Genomic DNA, 17,010 nt, shown 5'->3' with positions numbered 1-17,010 from the left:
AAACTGATAATTTTGAACGGCTAATTTTCCATAAAAAACTGGATAAATTAAAAAAAAATGAAGAACAGTTAGCGATAAACATTTAATGGATTGATATTTTTCTGTCTGGATCACCTAGATCGTAAAACTCGCGAACAAGTCTTGGGGATGCTGTGGTCCAAGGAGGCAGGGGCTGTTGAAATGTTCATCATGTTATTAGAGGTAATTAATTATTGAATAATGCGTTTCATGGAGGAAAGTCGCATCGTTTTAATTCTTATGAATCAATTTTAGACGTCAAAAGATAATGTGGCCTGTTGTAGCATCCTCGGAATTCTTCACGAATGCATATCCCCACGTTTAACGAAAGTCAAAGCCAAAGGAGCTAAGAATAAGAATTCAATGAAAGCTTTCAGCAGAGCTACCATCAATCAATTAATTTCCAGTGGTGGAACTCAAGTATTGATTAAATTATTGATGAACTCTCAATACACTGACAGCCTCATGTGCGAAGTTCTGACGCAAGAGGTGTTATGGATCTTGGGTCAAATTGCTCAGAAAGATCAGAAATTTGTGACAAAAGTAAAACTGCTCAATGCCACTAAAGTGTTTCACACCTTGCTCAAAGCTCATTATAACGATGCCAGGATGTTGCTGCCGTTACTTTTGATCTTCAAGAGTTTCTCGAAAAACAGTAATTAAATTAGTAATTAATTAAAGTTAATAATTATCATCGTTTTTTTTATGGTCCGCATATCGATTGCCTGAAAGGTTCGGGTAGTGGATTTCCTCAGGCAATTATGCATTTCCAGGGTATCTCGAGACAAGTTATGTTAAAATTTCATCTAATTAATGCCATTTACTAAATACTGTCGTGTCCCCTACCGTACCCTTCTGAAACTCATTTTTTTATTTACGTCTTTCAGCCTCAACTGTTCAGACACTTGTTAAGGAAGGGATTGCTGCCATTTTTGAAAAAACATTTGTATGCATCGGCTATACACCTCATTTGAAGTTGAAAATTCTGTTGGAGAGTTTCAAGCATTTTACAGCAAGCCGTAAGTAAATTAACTAAAGTTGTGAGACTGAAACTAGATAATCACACTCATACATGTCCAAATTAATTAGCTTTCGGCATTGACAGGGGCACACAAACGTGGCTAGCAATCGAGAGTCATTCCCGATTAGCAAAATGAAAGAATAAAAAATTTTACAGTCAAAAGATAATCTATCCGGACCTTGAATTGTTATAATCAAGTGGCACATCTATCACTCCCCGCAATCTCAATATTCTCAACGCTCCAAAGCTTACACCTCGTTATAATGGTGACTTTTTAATAAAGAGTCCTCACACCTAGCATTCCCCACAATCTCAATAGTCTCAAGGTTCCAAAGCCCACATGCCCTTGTAATTATGAATTTATAATCGTCTCAGTGGACAACTAATTGGCGAGACACAAAAATTACAAAAAAAATTCGATTGAGAGTTTCAACGATGTAATAAATTTGAAATCATCTGTTAAGGACTCTTCTGTGCCAAATTCGTCAAAGTGGGTATGGTTCATCTTCTGATGCGTATATTCGACAGATGGGACAGATACGACGGTTCATTAAGATTAAAAATAGCCAACTGCGCTCTCTCCACTCTCTACCACTTGTGTTCAATAAGTAAGTTTATTCGATCAGATGATTAAATGATAAATTTACCATTCGCTGTATCACAACATCAAATGAGTTGTCCTCTAGTGGAAAATATTCAGGGTGTGTCGCCCAGTATATTTTCCTGCCTCTGTTCCATCTCTTCTTTCCACTCAATCCATCCTCTCTTTTTTCTCGGTATTAAAACCTGAGTCTAACTACATTCGAGATGGAACTTCACCGAAATAGCCTCGAAGCTTAAAGGATATCCCAGTACATGATGCGATGAATTATTCATCACACCTTTGTCAGAGGGAATTTCTCATCCCTATTCATAAATAGCTGCAGGCATATCTCCGATGACGTTCGTCTTCGTCCCTTCTTTACATATTCTTTATCTCTCAAATAATATTTCGAATATTTTTAGAAACAGGTAGAAGAGCCATCAAAGCAAACAACGGATTGCAACTCCTATATCGATTCTGCATAAATTGTCCAGAGGACAGAGCCTACGATTTTCTACTCTCTAGAGTGTGTGGGATAATAAATCAGTGTCTTGAGAAAAAAGAACTACCTGTACCTGAAAAGTCACCGGCTAGGTATGTCATCTTAAGTGAAATGAGTACAAAAATTATTAACATTATTAGACGAAAAAGTTCAATGAAAATTACTCATAAAGTTTGGTATTTGTGGAGCAATGAGTTGTTCAGAAAAATTATCAAGCCATCTTGAATTTTATAGTCTCTTAGATGCTTTAATTGCAAAAGTTATTTTTTTAGAAATCTTTTCCATTAGTCAATTCATTGTAATTCCCTCAGAGGGTGACCTATCTTGGGCTGGGATGTATGAATGGCAAGAGATTAATAACCTTGGATAGTTAATTACTTGTGATGTGCGTATGAGAGTTAAATGAGTCGTTTCGTAATTTTTCCCCGATTAAGAAATTTTACGAAACCTCTAATACTGTTAGAGAGTTTTTCAAAATTGAGTAATAGTTCCATTAGAATTTTTAATGCAGTGCCATTTAATACTCATTTGGTTAATTCTTTAATTTGAACCCCTCAACACATCATAAAAACAATAGGGCGACTCAGTCGGTGGAAAATCATTTAATTGAGGTTCACGAAATAGTTTTTCTGTGATGTTGTTTGGAATTAGAAGAGTTTGACCTGAAAAATTCAGATAGATTTGTCTTAGTGGCAAATCTGGATGTCCTTGTTGTAGAAATAGCAATAAAATGCAGCTGATTTATTGCGAAGTGTCAATGCAAAGCTCAACGTCAACGGAATGTTTCTCAACAGGTTCAACCTACCAACCAACAACGAGGGTCATGTCAGCAACGTAGACAGCTGCAGTGACGCTGATAGCCAAGTGAATAGTGTTCATTCCCTAGGCGGAATTTGCAGTGATTTAGATTCCGGGGATGACGATGATGACTGTACCTCTGGCAATGAGACTAAAAAATTCAAAGAAATCAATGAAGTGGACGAGGGACAGTTTTTTGCTGGAGTGGTGACCTCCCAAAGAACTGCTGAAGATCTTCTCATTTACAACATTCATTTCAACGAATTGAAAAATATCCAAACTCAGATAAAATGCGAGGGTGCATCCACCGTCCCCCAGGACAAAACAGAAACGTTAAAAGGCAGACGAGACTCAGCAAAATTACTAAACCTCGAGTGTGGACTACCCCATCAGGCAAGAAAACTCAAGGCCCTTCAAATTGATGAAAAAACAGATCCCAGGACTGCCTATTGCCTAATAGCTAGCAAAATTAGAAGCATAATTCCCTTTGTCAAAGTCGCATATCCTGACATGATCAACAGTGGAGGTCGTGGCATACCAGAGCCTCTGAATGACAAAGACCGAAAGGTATGTCGTGCTAAACTTTTGACAAATGTTGATCGTAGTCTTCGTCCGACTTCCATCAGTGCTGAGACAATATTTGATCTCGATACATTAATAAACACATCTCACCCTGGAGACACTGAGAAAAAGATTCTGAAGAACGTCGATGAGCACAGAGTTGGATATTCAAATGTTGAGACAAAGAGTCTGCAGTTCGAGTCCCGGTTTGAGAGCGGCAATTTGAGAAGAGCTGTGCAGATTGGTACGAGAGAATACGATTTAATTTTATCACCGGATGTCAACAGTGGATCCAGACACCAGTGGTTTTACTTCGAAGTGTACAATATGGAAGCTAACATTCCTTATACATTTAATATCATAAACTGTGAGAAGGCAAATTCGCAGTTCAATTTCGGTATGAAACCGATTATGTTCAGTGTTATTGAGGCACAATTGGGTAGACCCGGGTGGATCAGAGTCGGAAGTGACATCTGTTACTACAGGAATTCATACAGACGACCCGGCAGGGGAAAGAATTACATGACAACTTCGTTCACTGTCAATTTTCCTCATTCATATGACGTCTGCTATCTCGCGTATCATTTTCCTTTTACCTATAGTGGATTGTTATGGCACATTTGGACGTGGATGAAGAATTCAGTCAGTGAACCAATCTACTTTAATGCTGATGTTTTATGTGACACCATCAATAAAAATGAGTGCCCTGTACTCACAATTACGTCGCCGAATTCTAGGGGATATCCGATCAATGTAAGTGCTATTTATTTTTATAAATATATTCTCGAATATATTGAAGAGACTATTCCGATGCCCTTTTTTCAAACATCTTATTGATCTTATACATTCACGATCACTTTGATGAAGTCGATAATATGAATGATTGATCTATCTCATCGAGACTTTGCTATGATGTACCCTATTTGTAAAAAAATCAGAAAGAATTTATTATCTATCCTGATTGTGAATTCTTCGTAGAGAAGAATCCCTCCGAATTCAACATGTGACGAACAAAAATGACCCGTCTAATAAATGAAATGGATAATTAGATAGGCACAAAGTGATCGACATAATTTTGACTCTCAATTTCTAAGCCTAATTACTCAAACGAATAATCTGTACTTGGTTTGGATTGCAGAACAGAAAAATAATCTTCCTGACTTCCCGAGTTCATCCAGGGGAGAGTAACGCATCTTGGGTGATGCGTGGAACCCTGGAAACTCTCCTTGACAATTCCACCTACATGAGAAGTCTCCGGAACGACTATATTTTCAAAATAGTCCCGATGCTCAACATCGACGGAGTTATCAATGGATGGTGAGGAATTACAGGTTCATATTATAAAATTTAATCATTTTAAGACATTGATATTTAATTTTATTAATCACTCATACGTAATTACTTCGTAATTTCTCTCGCACTTATCTCGCGTTCCATATTTATTGATAAAAAAAAACATGAATGGAGAAATCTTACAATACATTTCTAGTCATGGAGGGAATACGACTGGATGACAGAAACGTTGCAATATAAGGAGATGAAGAATATTCCGGTAATGTTGATTTATTTTCAACTTTCAAAATTTTCTCAAAGAACATTTCGTCTTGCACTCGTATTCCTAATTGAAGGCAGAGGTCAATTGTTTCATACAAAACTTGATCTTACGTGACATCGTATCATACTTCGTATTACACAGTTGACATTACTTTAAATGTCATAAAATAAGATGCCACACAATTTTTTTTTCCAGTAACATACTGGATCATATAAAAACACTTGTCCATAATCAAAATTATTTCTGGATAATTTTGAAGGAATGAAACCCAGAAACTGCGATTTAATTCAAATTATTTTGGCTATATCACTGGAACTATTACATTTCCTCATGAATCACTCGAGCTTGTTTCTTCCAAACGGATTTATAAAAATAGGAGAGTCGTTTGTCGAGTTTAAAAAATCTTCAAAAAATTCTATGAAATAGTCTTAGATGATAACTTGTAAATGATTAAAAAGTATATTACTTGGACGGAGGGTCTAATACTTTGCCGTTACTGCGGACTTTGATGTTATATCTGTAGGCTGGCTCGGCATCCGGTAAAATAGTACTTGCGTCTTCCTCTTGACCCTTAGAAGTATCATGACCCGTTAACGTTTCCGGCTGATCATTGACATAATCCTGATTACTGTCGTAAGGGCCAATAGTCTTTGCATCCTCTAAAGCATTATCTGGCATTTCAGTTTGCATGTCAATATTTTCATAATCAGGTGATTCAGGATGTTCAGCGATTTTTTCTTGATTTTTACGTTGGAGGGAGCGAATCTCATGGGTCTCTAGGCCCTCGAATAGTGTCTCAATGCGTGTTTGTCCACCGGGACCCTTCGTGAAAAGACTCGTTATGTTGGGAATGTCCTCAGGTCTAGTCGTTTTTTCAACTGGCAGCAGTTCGTCTTTTTTTTGAGATGATGAACTTAATGTACTCATGAGTCTGCCAACAACTGGATCCTCTGAAATTGCCGATGCCTCGGATGAAACTTCAGTATTTTCCGGTTGTTCGTGATCATCTGATTTTGGTTCAGTAATTTCGTCATTTGTGGGAGACGTGTCCAGCCTATCCGCATCATCTCGGTCAGTTTCCGGTACGGTTGTCGTTGTTGCGTAAGGCCTACGGTTTCTAGAATATTATAAGGCATATGCTACATTTTTTTTCACACAAACCAGGGAGAGGGGGGCACTCTGCACATGTGCGTGAAATATTAGAATCTCCGATTACAAAAACACTCAGTTTGTAGTTATTTTACATTTTATTGTAGTTCTGAGGAGCGCATCGTAAATCGATTTAACAATTCAATGGGCCCATTGCGTCTTCTTTTACTCCCTTTAGGACTGTTTTCGTTGTGATGAACATGATTGTCAAAGTGATGGTATTTCATGACATGAAAATATTTATTCCATAAAAGGTTGACTAAAAATATATTGAAATATATGGAGATAAACATTCAGAATAGGAATAATCTTAAATCTAGCATTGAGCAATAGAGTACCGATGAAAAAAATTACGTTTTTAAAAGAGTAATTCACTGCTATGAAATATTTAAATACAGGAATGCAATGCACGGAGAGAAAAGTGCATGAAAAGTGTCTCAAAAAAACGAAAAATGACAAATGAAAAGGGTAATAATATTGCGAAATGATCTAATTCTAATTATTGTAATTGTTATCGTATTTTTCTCTCCGTGTAAAACTCAACAGAGGAATGATATTGATATTAGTATTGTTAATTGTCTTATTCATATTCGGAGATTAATTTAATTCGTTAGGATGTGTTAGGGTGATGAAAATTGCGCACCCTGCATATCTAACGCGCTTCGTCCGTAAATAGTTGATTGACTAATTGAAACTGAAAATTAATCATAAAAATATGGTCCTAAATAATGAATCTTATCAAAGTTAATATACAATACAACTATAGTAAAAAAGTTATCGCTTTGCACATCCATCTAACCCATTTACCAACTACTTCAATTGAACTATCTATGATAAATACATGAGCTGCGCTTAATTGATAATTTACAAGCAGGCGCGCGCCTTTTTCATATACCGTCGATAAAAGGTCTCACCTCTTACCCCTGAGTTGCCGAAACTGGTATGCTCCCGTAATTGTAATAGTAGCATCTCGTTTGCTCGCATATAAAGTCTTTGACCAGTGAACAATCCTGGCTGTCCCATGCTAGTGTTGGTGCTACCATTGCAACACAAGCGTCTGAGCTACCGCTGGCATCACTGAAATAGACAAAAATAATCATGCAATTGAGATTAACTAATTATTGCGAATAAATGAGCTTGAAAAATGTCAAGAGATCTTTCTCCGTGTTCTCGACATTTGCACTTGGAGGAGCCTCTTGAACGTTTTGAAAATGTATTAACCTCTCCCGTGCCACCCTCTGGGGTTCAGTTCCTGGTGGAACATCAGCTGGTCGGTTCGCTCGTCTTGCCATATAATCAAATGTCGAATTAAATGGCAGACCTGTGCTGAGCCACAGCAGCATATCAGTTCCCAATTTATTTCCTGATATCCAGAAATCATATTTCGTGTAGCCTGCATTCTTCAGATACTGCGTCATCGTATCAGCTTTTTCCTTAGTCTCGAATGATGCCAATTGCAGGCCCAATGAACGACAGTACTGGTATGCCAGGAAGTAGTTCAATTCTGGACTGTATGGGTTCATTCTGGACACAAAGTACTGAACTCCATCCAATTGAATCGTTGTTATTCTTTGCCCTGAAATTTATCAGTATTCATTGAGAATTTTTATCATAATTTCCAGAAGGAAATTTGATAAATCAATTGTGATGAGGGACATAGTATTGTCAATTCCAATTCGCAATTATTTTGAGGTCAATGTCCTCGTGGTTAGGGAATGGGAGAAAAGACGATAGAGATATTTCGTTGGAGACCCTATTTATAATATAAAGAACGAAGATCTTGAGAATGGATTTTAACAAACTAGTTTGCTGTCGACCTTCAAGACTAGATATATTACAAAAATAAAAAACAAGTTACAGCCGTTTAACTTGATTGTTTACTACGCTCAAGAATTCAAAAACGTTATAAAGAGAAGCCGAATTATAGTGAGTTGTACTCCTGAATAACCGGTATGCAATTTTTATGCAATACTTTCGTCGACAGATTTTGCACGATTGTTAGCATCTAAAAGTACTGTCAGCGCCGAACGGTCTTTATGACCGGCAGTTATGATGGTGATAATGTGTTAAGGGGCGGTCTACTATCGAGACTTTAATCTAAACATCCTACTCGTAGGACTAGTCTTTATATTATCAGTGAAAAAATTAAGAAAATAATAACGAAGAATTTACATAAAATTTGTGTACATGCTTCAGTAACGAATCAGTTAATTTCTTCAGTTCTTAAGTAATTCTTGTTTAGTATAAATAAATCATTGTTCTTAAAATTCCGTTGAAATCAGACGATAACATTGAGAATTCAGAGAACAGTGTGACGCAAATGTCATAAAATTTATGACAGTGAGTGTTGCCATTTTTAAAGGCTTCAGACGATCGACAAATCTATTCATCTGCAAGGGGTGTAAATCAATCCAGTCTTTTCTTATTGGATAGGTTACTTCGTATTTTTTGAAAATTCCTTGCAAACAATTTATTTGAACAATTTATTTTTATTTGAAAATTTTTTGCAAACAATTTATTTGAGTATACTGTAATAAAATTGCATCATATATAATATTTTATGGTCAAATGGGAGAAAAATTATAGCAATAATTTTTCACTTATTTCAATTTGTTTGCATAGTAATCTAGAATAAAAAATTCTATTACAATAAATACGTGAATTGCAAAAAAATACAGAAAATTGATTCTATGAATCGAAATCCATCCAGGAATAAATCAATCGAAGGCTCCTCGTGTTTGAAAATTGCAGAACATATTTATAAAAGTTTAATCATCAGTAGCTTTGCATGTTCAGAAATTTAATCTGAAAACTTTCTTGGAGTTATGTAACGAACCTCCTGTGGGAATATGTTCCCCAATTTAAATTTAAATTCCTGGACTTCAATAAATAGAGGAATTTCTTTTAAACATGTTCGAAAAATATTTTTAGAATGATTTACCTTAAATTCTCTACTTTTTCTATTCAATTTCTAGACTCCAGTATTTTTCTTTTCATTGTTGAACCTTTCTTCCTCTTCTATTCATAAGAAACTATTCTAGACTAGGTGTCGCGGTATAAAGAATTCTTCTCGAATGAAATTGAAGAAAGCCCTGAATGAATGAGTCACAGTCAATAATTTTCTCTGTGCACGTTTCTTCCCGCTGCTTCCGAACATTGACGGTTACCGGATGAATGACGATGAATTGTAATATCATAATTTTCGATTTATAATCAAATGGAAAAATAATCCGCTCCACCTTTTATTCAAAAGCTCGTACAGAATTTAAATTCTGGCTATCTGATTCTGATGGCGTGTGATACGCCACAAAAATTAATGTTCGGTGGAGATGTGCTATAATCGCATACATAGGAATTCATTGGGACAATGAACTGAGTCTATCTAACACTTAGCACTGACGAAACCGATACCCAACGATACCCATCAACATGAATTCCGTATAATTCTTTTCTTCTTGGTTTACATATGACTGAATAAAACGAAGGATTTTTCAAAGGGGAATGGAGTAATAAAAACGGAAAGAGGGAGATCAGATGAAGATAATCGGTTATTGTAAACTCCCTCCGAGACAGTCTACAGTGTGGGGCCGACAGTCTACAGGTATGAAACAGGTGGTAATAACCCCAAGGCCTTGAGACGCGCTTCTGCGAGTCTGCACGTAATGTAAGATGCAACCGATTGTTCACTATCAACAAGTCATTATACATGACTAGACTAATTTACCGCAGGGTCAATGATCGTTATTTGAACTATTTTTCTCAGCCGCATATCAATTTACGACTGCCCCATTCAATAATAGTTTTAATATTTTATGAATGCGGGGTAGTTGACGCGAGTAATTCACGCGAATCATCGAACGAATCATCGAGCGAATCATCGAGCGAATGATTTTTTATATCGATAGAAATTCCCATAGGGCAGGATCGTGAAAATATAATTAATCAAATAATGTACAAACCTGCAACAAGACACGTTGTAACAAAAAGTACCAGAGCAATCTTCATGGTCTGATTTTTTATTGAAAAATCTTAAACTTAATGAGTAATTCTTGAACAAAAACTTGAAGTAAAAACTGTTAGAGAATTTGAAATAAATGCCGGATGTTAGAGTTTAGGGTCGCGTTCTCGAACTGGCCTCGCGTACCATCGTGAGCTCCCTTAAGAATCCTCTGGCGAGACGTCGGGGGAGAGTACGTTGGGAGGGGGAACTTAGTTGAAGATGATTCACTTGATTAATACCTTTGGGGGAGTCACGGTCAAAAAGATGGCCCGATCAGATGTTTGTCGACGGTCAAAAAAACCCTTCGAAAAAAATGGAAATATTGAAATTTATGGTTATTCTTTTAAACAATAAAATCAATTTGGATAAATTGATTCGCCCTGATATGTCGGCGTGTATGAACACTAGTTATCATCATTCACGTCTACATTCGCGTGTTACATGCGGTGAATGTTATATTCGTTGAAGATTCACAGGTCTAACGAACACGCAAACTATAACAGCATAAACTCAAGTCAAGACCGACCCATCTCTTGTCGGTTATTATACAGCCGCTGGAAAGAATAAATAAAAAAAAACTGAGGAAAGTGAAATTTTATGGCTTCTCGTATGTACAGGATAGCGAAACGCAGGTGCAACCAGGATAAGAGGAATTTACTGAAATAATATTTCAGCGTCTCAATTGAAGAGTAGAAAAAAATTGAGCTGAACCACATCAAATCCCTCATTTATGCTCATTCCTGATCAAACCGATTTATTAATGAAATTATTAGACGGTAATCATTTGGGTTAAGTTCATCCATTTTACTTTCTGTGATAAGGATGACGTTCGGTATAACTGCACAACAAGTTTGATTTTCCTGTCGACATGGTGAGAGAAAAGTAGCTCATTTCATCCTTCGAATTGTTGTTTTTGGCGTCCCTCGGAATTACATAATCCACTTCCCTCTTTCCATCCTCCGGCGAAGTAAGGATGAAATGTTACTTGGCGTTCGCCGTGGCAAATCGTGTATTATGCACCAAAGGCGAAAAGTCACGTTTTCATCGTCTAAAATGGACATGTTATTTTTTAAAATGTCTACAGAGAAAAATTTGTATTTTGTTTTCTAATGAGTGAAATAAATGTGAGTGCATTCCACCCCGAAGCACAAAGTACTCACTTTCGGTTCGTTTGGCGGGCAGCAAAGTACGAGCTTTGAGTGTGAGAACACTAGTATTTTTCTAACGCATAGTAAAATAGAGGATCTTTGCACACATACAGAATTATCGATACACGGAGGGAAAAATTATTTAAAAATGATGTACCTGTTCCGTAATCTGCCAGTTAAAACAATACTCAGTAAAATTATAGAATAGTTACTTACTTTTTCGGTGAACTTTCAGGAAAAAGTCCAGAACGTTCAAGATGAAGTATAGAACATTCAGTGAAAAAATGCGTAAAACTTTCATTATTTTTATTGAACATTGTTTTGACTGGAGGAAACGAGTGGAAAACGTTACTTTGCGTCTGTCGAGCCAGAACATCGGTCGCTCATCGGTTCGCCGTTGATCAAAAATAGAAATATCCGGTTTACCATCCCAGGTTGCTCTAAAATTTCGAATAAAGGGGGTCGAATCATCTCTTCGAATATCTATTAATTTTTTTCGTTGTACTAATATCCAAGTTCCATAATTTATTTGCATTTATTCTCCCTAATTCACAATGTTCTCCACACATTCGTGAATTATCTATCCATCCATTAAATCTGATATTCATTGATGATACTTAATTGAGGCGATTTATCACTGAATAAAATTCAATAAAAAAACATCGGAATGATCTTTTAGAGCAAATAACGAGGTACACTTTCAACATGATACTTTATATAATATCCGACCTAATACAGTGTGAAGACCAGTTTCCATGTACATGTTTATTGATAAACGCTTGGAATGTATCACTACAGAGTTAAAGATGAATCGAACCGTGAATGCCTCCTGGGTACATTGGATTTCTCGTGTCTCATGGGAATGTTCGTACGTGAAATACTAGGATCGATAAGGGAAAGAGATCAGAGAGGAAGAAAGAGAGAGAGAAGATACATGACATTACAGCTCTTTGCATGTGCATAGGACTTCTGCATTGGGCTGATGTAGATACTCGTTTCAGTTGACCTCTAAAGTCTTCCCTGTAGCCTCTAATGTTTACGTCTCCTAGGGCATCGATGACGAACTAATTTTTTTTCCATGGATGGATATAAAAAATATTTGACAAGTAGATCCACCCAAAATGCATAATTTGGAGACCATAAATAAGATAATCTCTTCAACATGCTGGTTCGTCTGAGTCTTGTAAGCAGTTCTATCCAGAATTTAGTTAACAAATTTGATGATTGAGCCCGCAGTTCGTTACCTGCATACCGTTTTGTCTCACTGTATGGAAGGAAAAGTCAAAATAAAACAAAATTCACTAAAATTATAGAACAATTACTCACTTTTTCAGTGAAATTTCAGGAAAAAGTCCAAAACGTATAGTACCTTCAGTGAAAAAATGCATCATTTTTACTGAATATTGTTTTGATTGGCAAATTATGGAAAGGCACGTAATTTTTTAAATAATTTTTCTTTTCGTATGCACATGCAAAATTCTGAGGGGATTATTCACTATTGAATATAGTGAAACAATGTATACAGATTTCAAATATTGTTTGCTTCGACTTCACGAGCTCTGAGTAATGCTAAGTGCTCGGGAAGCTTAATACTTTGAAAATAACTGCTTCGCTCCACTTTAAATTTATGTAAACAACATATAATTCAGCAGCGAAGTGGTGAACTGGTTCAACTCACTTTGGACTATCGGCTCGTTTTTAAGGAGTACCGTGGAACTTGAGGGAAAAAGCAATTTCTTTATAATATGTTTTCGGAATATATTTACTTGAATTAATTAAAAGATTACAGGACTCAACGAAAATCTCTAATGACTCGGGGCTTTTAGGGGATCATCATCACTGCGTATATAACTCCATATTTTAAGTTGGATAAACTATAGGTGAATGCATTTTACACATCGGGTGAGATTCGCGAAGATTATGCGTAAAAATCCCATAGTAATTGCACCAAGTCAACGTGGTATTTTCTCTTACTAAAAAAAAATTCTCTAATTTCGCTGATTCCTCTGGCATTACGTCTGCTGTAGGTAGTGTCAGCTACGTCATTTACTAGCTATGGAAATACGGCTCATTAGACTGGGGAGGGCTATCGCTCCTGGTCGCTGGTTCGTCGCGCACGACGTTACCTCTTAGCCCTTGGGGCATTGTCGGGGACAGAATAAAAATTCAGGTGGAAAGAACAAAAATAGATTAAATGGGAGGGCCCTCGAGGGTACAAAGGACTTGTTGCGTGTTGTTCCGTGGGAGCTAGTCATTTTGAATTAAGGGAGTAGCCAATACACGAGTGATTTTCCTACATCGCTCTTGAAATTAAAATACATCGATCTAAATAAATTATTGTAGAATGTTGGACAAAGTCAGGTAAAAGTCGAAGGGTCGAGGTGCAGTTGTAGGTACTACGGCATAGGTCTTCGCGTTGATGATAATGGACTATTCTAGATGACGGACTGAGTTAATACAAATGTCAGAAATAATTGTGATATCCGCGGGGATTCGACTCCACGAGGTGAAGCACTAAACAAAGATAAACTATCAGTAGACAAACAAATTAATATAGAAAGCTGAATCTGACTTGTCAACATCGATATTTCCTTTCCCATCGGTCATCTGAGTAGGACCAACTCGAAAAATTAATTAGACGTTCTGTACACGTCATAATAGTGACATTATGCGTCTATTTCCCATTATTTATATCCAGTTATTTGAGTTTTAATTAATTTGACTTTTTGCGATAATTATTTATAATAATTTCCGCTATTCAAATAACCCTATTCACAAATGAAGTCATTATGATCTGAACCATCTACAGATGCACGCCCTGTAACCGCTCTTTCTGCAACCGCACTGCGGTCCAACATAGTCTTCACCTTCGATGTTATATATTCACTTTCCATTGAAAGCGCAAAGTCGTTTTTATAGGATTTTCACCGCAACCGACTTACACACTACCTCCGTTGGGAGACTGCCCGACCCATAACCGGGAAACCCAGATTTGAATCCTGAAACCGCCCCCTCGTTCAGAATTAAAAAATATGATGGTCAGAATGTTGAATAAAAATTATTCATCCTCGACTCGAGTTAATGGGCGAAGTTACATAGCCCAGAATAGAAGAAAAACGAGACCATATTGAAAAGGGTAACACCGGGATTCGTTATAACCGGTTGGCCTTCGAATTCCTTGTAAATGAAATTTACGAGGTCCCAGAATCCAGGTATTAATTGAGTAATCAATACCACTATTCTTTTTCCCCTATCTAAGTCTGCTTCTAGACTACTGATTTTTAATTATAACATCCTTTATAGGATGATAACATTCATGTAATTTACTCTCTCAGATTGAAAAAACCATTACTCAAACCAATGCCTTGATCTTCAGAAGAAGTTGAAAGAATTTTAAAAATCTATCAACATTGTTGAGTTGGTATTTTTTCAAATCAATTTCTATCATAATTGTTTTCAAAAATCAGTTTATTTTTGTTCTTTTCACTTTGCATCTTCCCTATTTATTTTACCCTTTAGCAAAATGAAAGTAAATATAAAAAAGTGAGGGGGAGAGAGGAAAAAAAAAGGATGGAAGCTTCACGCCGGCGGTCAATAAGAAGAGCCCATGGGAATGCCATAGACGAGTGCAGCAGAGTGGTTGAGAAGAAAAAGGGGGAAGACAGGGGGGTGAGGAGGGAGGAGGGGGGAGGGATACCACAGCATTCAACGTTCATCTGTAAGTTTATACATGAACATCTCGAGGTCTATTTCAGTCCATGCCATGCTGGGATGGTTAGGCAAGGGGAAAGGGGTGGTCAGGAGGAATCACCATGTACAGAACCGATCTTCTCTTCGCTCGTTCTCGAATCTCTAGTTCGCGAACCGTCACGGACACGCAGGGACAAGAAAATACCGACCACAAGGGTTTCTAAGGACCTTCGGAATTGGTTGTTCTTTTTCTCTTTAATTTATTTTTAGAATATTTTTAGAATTATATGCCGCTAAGATCTTGGGACTCATGCTGACTGAATATTAATTAAACGGTTCCTCAGGCGATGATGATTTTTTAAACGGCAAGAAAATAAGTGGCCAACCACCAGGTCGGCAACTGCAGGTATTCCACTTAGCTGGACATTAATGCTTGCATCGCCAGCAATAAATTGGTGATCTCCTGGCCGGCTACCATTTGATTGTTTCTGTTAATAACGATATCAACACCTTCAGTTACCAAAGTAGTTGTTGAAAAGAACAGAAGCTCATTAAGAAATCTTAACATCTCAAGAACGCAGAATTGCAGGATTTAGATATTTTGAAGGTACTCCAAAAAATGACGTAAAGATTGATAAACAATTTTTGTTACAAGAAAAGTAACAGCATGACATTCAGGTTCTGATCCTCATGATGGTCCCAAGTTGAAATCCTGGCCGGGCCGAACTCCCCACTATCACATTCATTTAATCACAATTTTTTAAATAATATTCTGCAAAAAAAAATTTTTTCTTTTTAGAATATCAGATAATTTAAATAATGAGATTACAGGAGTCAAATGAGACGCTGGCGATATAGTCATTATATCAGGTGTTACTCTTATTCGTTTCTCCTGATCATTCCCTCCGGCTTCTCCGTTCGACCTTCGGGATCGTTCCAATGGGCTGTCCCATTCGATCTTTGTGTTCACTCCATTTGTCTCGTGCCTTGGAACCTTGCAGTCTGCCCATTTGATCCTCCTGTTTAATCCACTGGTTTCTTCCGTTTCAACCGTAGGATCACTCCTTCAATCCACTAGTCTCTCCCTCATTCTACTTTTTATGCACACTACACCAATCTCCCCGGTTTGAACCTTGTGATTACTCACTGTTATGCACTGTTCGTCTCATCTACTCAATCCCCACGATAATTCCGATCATCCTCTCCGCTTGACCCTTGCGTTCACTTCACTCGTCTCAGTCAACTTCACTTGCCCGATTTAATAGTTCTGAGTCGAGGTAGCCATTCCCACGAGGAGTATCAAGAATCCACCTTCGAGATTATATGTTCTTCACTCTGGATTGGTTACCCTCCACGATTCGCCGATTGGTCATCTTCGCGGGAAAATGCCGCCTTTGTTATTCTGCACGAGATACGGTGCCAGGTTCACTCTGCAGTGTCCAGCCGCGTTTAGGGAGTTTCCGGCAACGTCGCGTCCTGAGTACTCCCTTAGGGTGAAACAATTAGGGTGGCTCTCGGAAATAATTTTTTCAAAGCTATTTTCTTAATTATATTATTCTAAAGCCCCTAGAGCTTTTCATACGCTTAATTAATTCAGTCTCTAATTACTTATGGAGATTAATGATTAATTAAAGTGATTATTAAGATTTCTAGACAATTAACTATCTAGAAAATAATTATTTAATTTGGCCTTTACGTGATGGCCAGTGTCACAAATTTCGTGAAAAATAAAATGACAATAATTAACTAATCTAGACGCTGAATTACTAAAAATACATTAAGACCCGAATTATTATTATCAATTAAGATCCTCAATTAATCAGTCCGACAGCCTCACAGAGTGACCACTCTAGCCTTAATTTACGAATAGATATTTCTGCTCCAGGTACTCCTATTGTCAATTGAAAAATATCCAGTCTCTTGACTCGATTATATTTCCTTCCAACCACGAGATAAGACTGAATAATGCTATCCTGTGGCTATTC

The 17,010-nt window shown here is 37.1% G+C and overlaps 2 protein-coding genes across 17 annotated transcripts in view; one reads left to right on the top strand and one right to left on the bottom strand.

The window, feature by feature from the left end:
* LOC135172537 (cytosolic carboxypeptidase 1-like) overlaps nucleotides 1-17,010 on the top strand; it is a 29,867-nt gene that overhangs the window by 7,713 nt on the left and 5,144 nt on the right. For 14 of the 15 annotated variants that reach the window (XM_064138599.1, XM_064138601.1, XM_064138598.1 and 11 more), the window contains 7 exons: nucleotides 119-201; nucleotides 274-673; nucleotides 906-1,037; nucleotides 1,504-1,647; nucleotides 2,045-2,216; nucleotides 2,919-4,236; nucleotides 4,622-4,800. In XM_064138599.1, the coding sequence (XP_063994669.1) occupies nucleotides 119-201; nucleotides 274-673; nucleotides 906-1,037; nucleotides 1,504-1,647; nucleotides 2,045-2,216; nucleotides 2,919-4,236; nucleotides 4,622-4,800 (2,428 nt within the window). Of the gene's footprint in view, nucleotides 1-118; nucleotides 202-273; nucleotides 674-905; nucleotides 1,038-1,503; nucleotides 1,648-2,044; nucleotides 2,217-2,918; nucleotides 4,237-4,621; nucleotides 4,815-17,010 lie in introns of all 15 variants that reach the window. The other variant, XM_064138614.1, reaches the window with a different exon arrangement.
* Nucleotides 4,838-10,334, bottom strand: LOC135172540 (uncharacterized). 2 transcript variants are annotated; one of them, XM_064138623.1, is made up of 4 exons: nucleotides 10,147-10,334; nucleotides 7,409-7,763; nucleotides 7,109-7,264; nucleotides 4,838-6,155 (listed from the first exon to the last, which is right to left on the bottom strand). In XM_064138623.1, the coding sequence occupies exons 1-4, from the start codon at nucleotides 10,190-10,192 to the stop codon at nucleotides 5,501-5,503; spliced, it is 1,212 nt and encodes a 403-aa protein (XP_063994693.1). In that variant the 5' UTR covers nucleotides 10,193-10,334; the 3' UTR covers nucleotides 4,838-5,500. The 2 variants fall into 2 exon arrangements, with proteins under 2 accessions (XP_063994693.1, XP_063994694.1); XM_064138624.1 differs by having other exon boundaries at nucleotides 6,016-6,155; nucleotides 7,102-7,264.

The sequence above is a fragment of the Diachasmimorpha longicaudata genome, chromosome 2, assembly GCF_034640455.1.
Source record: "Diachasmimorpha longicaudata isolate KC_UGA_2023 chromosome 2, iyDiaLong2, whole genome shotgun sequence".
NCBI lineage: Eukaryota > Metazoa > Arthropoda > Insecta > Hymenoptera > Braconidae > Diachasmimorpha > Diachasmimorpha longicaudata.
Note: the sequence above shows the minus strand (reverse complement) of the source record. Positions and strands in the feature narration are given on the sequence as shown.